The sequence below is a fragment of the Thalia democratica genome, unplaced genomic scaffold (assembly GCF_965202585.1).
Source record: "Thalia democratica unplaced genomic scaffold, ktThaDemo2.hap1.1 HAP1_SCAFFOLD_1492, whole genome shotgun sequence".
Classification (NCBI taxonomy): Eukaryota; Metazoa; Chordata; class Thaliacea; order Salpida; family Salpidae; genus Thalia; species Thalia democratica.
In genome coordinates this window covers 9,923-17,653 of record NW_028140344.1, presented here as the reverse complement: position 1 = coordinate 17,653, position 7,731 = coordinate 9,923, and the positions used below count along the sequence as shown (strand labels likewise).

The 7,731-nt window shown below is 26.8% G+C and overlaps 1 protein-coding gene across 1 annotated transcript; it reads right to left on the bottom strand.

The window, feature by feature from the left end:
• Positions 1-477: 477 nt before the first annotated feature.
• On the bottom strand, positions 478-7,417 carry LOC145848511 (small glutamine-rich tetratricopeptide repeat-containing protein beta-like). Its single transcript, XM_082953937.1, has 8 exons — positions 7,293-7,417; positions 6,767-6,871; positions 5,217-5,377; positions 4,661-4,765; positions 2,610-2,733; positions 2,114-2,227; positions 1,520-1,665; positions 478-1,035 (listed from the first exon to the last, which is right to left on the bottom strand). Exons 1-8 carry the CDS (start codon positions 7,395-7,397, stop codon positions 906-908), a joined length of 990 nt encoding a protein of 329 aa, XP_082810063.1. The 5' UTR covers positions 7,398-7,417; the 3' UTR covers positions 478-905.
• Between the last annotated feature and the right edge of the window lie 314 nt (positions 7,418-7,731).

Below are 7,731 nucleotides of genomic sequence, written 5' to 3'. Positions count from 1 at the left end.
ACTTACAAGACAATATACTGACAATTCCCACCCAACTTTAACTACTCTTTTTTACCATCACTCTTACCCCTCACCCTTGGTCGGTAAGTGGTTCTAGAATTTGATGGGGTTTAACGGTACGTCTATGCCCAGATATGTCTTATTAAGCTTAAGAGTTTGTTGGTGAATACATTATTACAAATATTTTCCCAACAACTATTTAAAGTAGGGTATTTAATTACTTACTATGTTAAGTTTAATATTTAAAAAATATATAAATAAAATGTTTTTCAAGAAATTATTTATTTACAACATATATATTTCACATTGAAACTTAATAGAAATTGTATAGCAACACATAAAACTACTTCGGACAAACTTAGTACTATTTGGAAAAACTCAAGTCTTATATAACATAAGTCTGTAATTATCTTGAAACGTAAATACACAAATGTAAGAACAATTGAATTCATAACAACATAAAAATATTTCATTAGTTTTAAAACTGCTTTATTATTTAGAAAACACACACATATTTTATAAATAGAAGAAATATACGAACGATTTTATATTGCCTAGTAACAACAACATTTACTAGTTTGGGTGTTAGAACGGGTATTGACAACCCATAAAGTTTGTTACTGAGATACCAAATATTTAAAGACTAATCCCTTTTGCCTGAGACCTTTTAAATCAAAAATTTCAAGCAAAACTAACATAGCTTTTCAGGTTAAAAATACGTGTATCACACACATACTTCTTATACATTGAAAAACTGTTTGAAACTTTACAAAAAATCAGGTTTTAAAAAGAATCTTATGGCAGATGGTTATAGTCTTTAAAAAAAGGTAAAAAGAGAAGTTTGGTAGAAACAAAAGAAGATGGCAACAATGTTGAAAGTTGCAAGATGGTAATTGTACTACCAATTAGTTCTCCTTATCGTCATTGGTTGGTGGTTGTTGCTGATTGGTGTTCAAGTTTTCAGCCATGTTCTTGCGAAGTCTGTCAATCACTTCCGGGTTCGATTGCATCATCTGCTCTGCAAATTGCTGACCCCTGTGTGTTTGTGTAAAAAGTTTTTAACTACAGTAGTTAGAGTTAAATTAAAACTAATTTGGAGAAGAACTAATCCTAATAAAACAGTTTAGCTGTTTACAAATTACAACATTTATCTATACATTACTCCTAAAAATAAGTTCAGCAACTTAGTTTATGATTTATCACTACCTTATTGGATTTAAAAATTTTAAACCTCATATACTCTATTAGTCGTATTAAACTTTCAATACATCAGTCAACTAACATTCCCGTATACACCACAAAATTAATACTTAAATCAATGAACAGTAATACTCGATGGACAGTAGGTTTTAAGTTATACTATATAAGAAATTAATACAACAATCAACAAAAGCTACCATTCCGGTCAATCTCTCTATTGTAGGTATTCATTAGTTTAGTTCATAAAAATATGCTGTTTAACATTCTATTGCACTAAAAGATTCAATTAAAAATTTTTCAAATCGATATTAAAACCAACATTCCCATCAATCTCTCCATGGTTGGTACCTGGGGTGTGGCACCTTCACCACCCTCAGCACCGCTGGTGGCGCCACCTTGCGGAGGATTCATCATGCTTCCCATCATCTGCTGAGCCATCGCCTTCATCTGAGGATCCTCCATAACCTGTTTGATTGCCTTGTGTGAGAAGAGAGAATATGTATGCATAAAATCATGTGTTTCTAACAAAGAAAAGGGCGAAGTACTGATATTTACTTTTATATAAATCTTTACAGACTAACATTCGTTTATACAATATTGATATATTATATTTATGACCTTATATTATATATCTTAATAAATATGAGCTCAATACATATTTATATTAGAAAGAATAAAACTTTGCTGAAAACAATTGCTATTGAACATTAATCTTAAGATATGTAGCATAAAGAGTTAAATTTAGTCGAAAACTTTTGTTCATTTACATTTTGAAAAAAAAATCAGAATTGAAATTTACACCAGGTTTGATAAAGATATGACATCAACATACAAACTCAATTAAAATAGATCAAGCTAACAATTTTCATTAAGTTATTATTAAAAACTATTTTTAATGCAACACACAACTAACAGTCTTGGCCATCTGCATGAATTGTGGGTTAGCCATCATTTCGGCCATATTTCCCATTCCCGGCATGTTAGGCATTCCGGGGAACCCACCTGGAAATCCGGCCATTGGTGGCGCCTGTCAGAAGGAAAGTTGAATAATTGAATGTAAAACAATTTATTAACATAGAATGGAAGAAGTAAAATTTTACTATTATTGTTAGAAAAAAATACTACAATTACAAAAACTTGTAAATGTAGTAAATTGAACAGATTAAAGTGAAAATTTTATCGTGGTTAGGGTTATTTTATATGATCACAGCTATCGTTGTGTGAGAAATAAAGATTAAAATTCTATAAAAATAATATTCTAACATGTAAAACTTTAACTTCAATAATCAAAAACATCGAAAATAGGAAATAAGTCCATAAACAATCAAAGCTTACAAACCCACCATTAAAATCTATAAACACACCACTAAAATATATAACAAAAATCGTTAAACAAACAATCAACTAACAGCAGATTTCTTCTGAGCAATCTCCAGGTTGTTTTTGTAGCCGGTGTTTTCTGGGTCCAACTTCAATGCTTTCTCGTAACATTCAACAGCTGAATCGTAAGCTTCCATCTTGGAGTAAGTCAATCTGCATATTGAAGTTTGTTTTATAACTAAATAGTATTTTAAGATGTGTCATTTAACTAGCGCACCTTTACTCAGAGATTAAACATTGAATTAGACTATTTATTTATATAAATTACTTTAATAATAGTTAATATATATTTAAGTATGAATAAGTTGCAACAACAGTGAAATAGTTTGCTGTTTATTTAGACTGTACTAACAATTTTAATAAATTGCATTGAAAAATGGAAAAATATTAACTTGTGGTAGATAATTATTATATTTTGTACTATGCTTCACTGTAGAAATATCACATATTTTTTTAATTTTTAATATAGAGATACAGCACAGTATTATTAGAAAAGTTTTTTTTTTATTGTACAGTTATCAGCTTAAGTTATGTTTTCTTAGGTCGTTCAACAGTATATTGAATCAAAATTCTAGCACTAAACAAAAACTTACTACCAGAAATTAGACCTTTTTTTATCAATATTTTTGAATCAATGTATTTTCAATTTAATTTTATAACAGCCTATTTTTAATAAATTAGTGGCCTTAAATATTTTGAATTCTTTCGTGGACAGTTAGTAATTCAAGAAAAAGGTGCCTATTTTAACTTGTCTCGTATTATAGTTTTATCAATGTATATCCTTTTTTGTAAAATAATTGTTATTTTGATGAAAAATGTTTGAAACAACTAAGAACGGACGGATAAATAGAGTTTGTACTAGTATTTCATAAAATATACCCCTTTTTTTAAATAAAAACTTGTCCAGTTAAAGAAACATTGATTTAAATAATTATCTAGATAGATATCTTACAATGGTGACCTTTAAGCTGCAAATATTAAACTTTAATTTTACTGCAATTAAATATCAAATTTAAAACTGTTAAAAAATGTTTTAGTTCATTTAAAAAACCTTGTCAAAAAAATTATTAAGCTTTTAATTTAAAGCTGTATTGTACGAATTTGTATTATATTAGAAGAATAATTTAAAGTTAAATTGTTATGTTTAAGCAAAATCTAAGTAAATTATCAAATTTAATTTTTAAAAAAGAAAAAAATATTTTCATTAAGTATAATTCTATATACTTACAATAAAAATTATAAGAAACAAACTTAAATAATTAAAAAACTAATTAAATTAGCAAATCAGCTATTACTATTTTGGATTTTTTTCTATAAATCAATGCTTTGACAAAAAAAAAGCGCAGATTTTTTTTCCGCAAATAATCACATAATCAATTATTTACGTGGCACATTGATCTAAGTTTTAAGATAAAATTTTATGTGAGACTGTTCATTTTGGATTATTTTTCTGCTGCTTTCTTTAACCTGAACTAAAGTTCAAGGTTACAAGATGTCACAAACTTGTCAATAATGTTATCTTATAAAAATAAATTTTTTAGTTACTTCTTATCAGAAAGATAGATCAAGATACTTGTGAAGTTCTGTAAGTTGAAACTAAAAGAAACCTTTTTGAAAAAAACTACTCTTAATTACATAGTTTGCTAGTACTTTAGAATTTTTTTTTTTTTGCACAAATTAAATACTTTGCTTGATTTTTTTCTACTATTTCACATATGAAACATTTTTATCTTAAATATTATTATAGCTAAGAGCTTGCTGTAAAACATATATATATATACATCAGTTTCTTATTTTATTTATATAATAATAACAGCAGAGACAGTTGTTATAGTTATATAAATAAAATATTATAAATTAATAAAGAATTAACTCAATAAATAGTTGATTATGATCTAATAAACTTTATTTGAACTTGAATGTAAAACAAGAAAATTCTGTATTGAAGAAAAAAATCAAACATGAAACTTTTTAAGTAATAGGAAATTTATGTGACATTTTTTATAAAATACCCAACTTATACAATTCTGCTTTAACATTAGCGTTAATTAATTACTTACTTTTTAATATAAAATCTTACCCCATTCTGCTGTAAGCCTTGCTGTAGTCAGGGTCAATTTCCAATGCCTTCCTGCAATCGGTGAGTGCTCTGTCGTAAGCCTCCTTACCAGTTTGCGCTGCAGCCCTGTTTACAATAATTTTAAATAAGTTTATGTGATTATTATACAGTTTTTATTACACACAATTTTAAGTCAATGCATTGTAGTGGGCTTTAATGCCTGTTTGTGCTACTGATTATTCAGCTTCATTATAAAGCTATTAATTTTATGGAAAACTTGATTACGAAGCTGAAAGATATTTTTTATATCAACCAAAAATTAGTAAATGTTATTGGTTGCTAACTCTTCACTGATAACGGCCATTTTTTCATTATATTTTGTATTTGTAGATTAAACTAAAAATATATCTTCTTGGAGAACTGAAAACAAACATGTATTATACTTAGTTGGTTCAGTCATTGAGCTATTAGGTCTACTTTTTGCTGCTAAATTATACAGTAGTAAAGCATAGTTATAACTAAAATCAACATAAAGATCATGAGAATAAATCATCAAGTTTTATCATCAGAAAGTTACCTGTTGCAGTAGAACACAGCGTTCTTGGGGTCGATTTCAATTGCCTTGTTGTAAGACTGGATGGCATCATCGAATTTCTGCTGTTTCATGAAACCGTTACCCTCCAACTTGAACTGCTCAGCCTTCTGTTTGTCCTCTGCGCTCACTTCAGTCTTTTCCTCCTGTTTAATTGACAGCTGATGTAGAAAGAAAAATGTTTGTTAAAATATTTTGCCAAAACATAAATATTGTCAAAAAGTATGCCACTAAGTTAACATAGATAGTTTTTTTTTCTGTGTAAATTATGGCTGAGATGGTGGGTTATTTTGTATAAACCATACTAGATATAGTCTAAAATTAAATTAAGTTGCATTGTAATATAGATGGTTTTGCAAAAATATTGGCTATACTAAATATGTATGAAGTGTTTAGTAAAGTGATGTCTGTTTTGTTTTATCAATTTTTTAGAACTTCCAGTCTTGTAACTTTTTCAAGTTGATTACTTAAAAATAAACAAAATAAAAAACAAGTTATTAAGTTTGACCATCAGTACACTAAAAAATTACACTAATGAATAAATTTAAATGAAACTTACAATTTATGAATTATAATATAAAAATAAATTATCATTAGTCATCAAGTTGATATATATAAGCATATAACCATTTTTTTTTTCGGATTTAAATTATAATACTTACATAAAATTTATTAAATGATAAAACTTAAAATTCAAGCTTAAAAAACAACATTAGGCATTTCTAAAACTTCCCCGACTTATTTTAAGTTAAAGCTATTTTTAAATTAAAACGTTTGTCAAACTTCAGAACTTAAGTTCAAACTGATATGTCAACTTAATTAAAAAAACAAGTGGTATATAAAATTAGAAAATATTAAACACAGACTTTACTTTGTTACTATGTATTAAATCATATTACTTTGAAAGCTAAATTCTAATGCAAGTTTTTTTTGAGCATGGATGATTCAAATTGAAATTATTTATTAGTCTACTTTTAAAACGTGAGAGGAAATAACTATTTATAGAAATGCCATTTTCTTTTTACTCAACAAAAACTATTAATCATTGCTAAATAATGTGCTATAAGAGATAATATTAAATCAACTTCTTACTTCCAGGAATTATCTTTTTTGACTTTTTATTATTTATGTTATTGGGATCCAATAATTTAATTGAACAAAATATTTTGTATAAAGTTTTTGAATATGAAGGTAAATATTAAATGAACGATTATGTATTTTCATTATTTAATATTTTATAGTTGTAAATTTTACAATTTTTTAAAAAGAAATTACAAAATCATATCAGTAAACAATATAAACTATTATTATTTAAAATTCCTTTTTTACTTTGATTTATAAAACAGAACAAGCTAATGTCTAAGGACAGATAGCTAAGAATATATTAATTATCTGATATTTTTGATAAAATACATTTTAATTACTTTAGACCATATTTTTATATTTCTTGACATTGAAAAAAACAAAGGTAATTATTAAGAATTTTACATGTTAAATAAAAGAAAACATACTAACTACGTAAACAACAAACTAACAGTCTGAGGGCAAGCAGCAAGGAAAATTTCCTCCAAACTTTTCTGCTGCATTGGAACGTCAGTGGCCGTCACTGTGTATGCTGCCTGCAAGCACTGGCATGCAACCTGTAGTGTTTGAATTTATGTAATTAACTTAATTGACTGATCAGTGAGTTAAAAAACAATTTTTTTTTGTTTTTTTTTATGTAATTTTTTTTTTAAATATTTTGATAACTCTAATATTCAAAGTTTTTAAAAATATTTTTGGAATGTTTCCTAAAAATTTTAGTTTTCTAGCTCAAAAATGAAGAAAAAAATAGAAAACGGACTTTAGTGATTTTTTAACTTTCTAGAAAAATTATAATGAAAAATTTGCAGGCCATTCGCTTGTACCAAAAACTTTTTTAAAAAATATTTATGAAATTAGAACTCCAAGTTCTATAAAAACAGGCTTGTATTTTATACAAAAAGCTATCATACAAGAGCCAATGTGAACTTTTATAAAAAAAACTTTGGACCAATCTTATGTTCTTAATAAATAAAATACCTCCATTCCTTGCTTGTCTTCAGCACTGAAGGTTTCTTTCTGCATCTCGGCGTCCATGAACTGGAGGAATGCTGCCACCAACCTCTTGCTGTTTGTCACTGCCATGTTACTTTTAGTTTGTTTATAAAGCTGCAAGTTAAATATTGTGTTTCTGTTTGTATAAAATTCTGAAGCTGATAAGAAATTTATAAAAACCTAAACTGATAGAATTTCAACTGTCAACAACATGAAAATAAGTTAATGCAAAAATAGTTGCTAATAATTCAAAAAACTAGTTATAAATGTGTACTTAAGGCCATAGGGGGGGTCCGACTTTTTTTTTTACAAAAAATAACTTTGGCTTTTATATGAAAGCTTTAAATACAAACTACAAGCCTGTTTTTATAGAATTAAAAATATAATTTAACTTTTGAGATATTTTATTTTTTGTAAAAAGTTT

Bases quoted from the DNA above. Each gene is read 5' to 3' on its own strand.
- LOC145848511 (XM_082953937.1), bottom strand. From the start codon at position 7,397: ATGGCAGTGACAAACAGCAAGAGGTTGGTGGCAGCATTCCTCCAGTTC. The intron at 5,378-6,766 runs GTTAGTTTGTTG...TCAATTAAACAG, and splicing joins TTGCTGCTTGCCCTCAGACT to GAGGAAAAGACTGAAGTGAG. The intron at 2,228-2,609 runs GTTAGTTGATTG...TCCTTCTGACAG, and splicing joins TTGCTCAGAAGAAATCTGCT to GCGCCACCAATGGCCGGATT.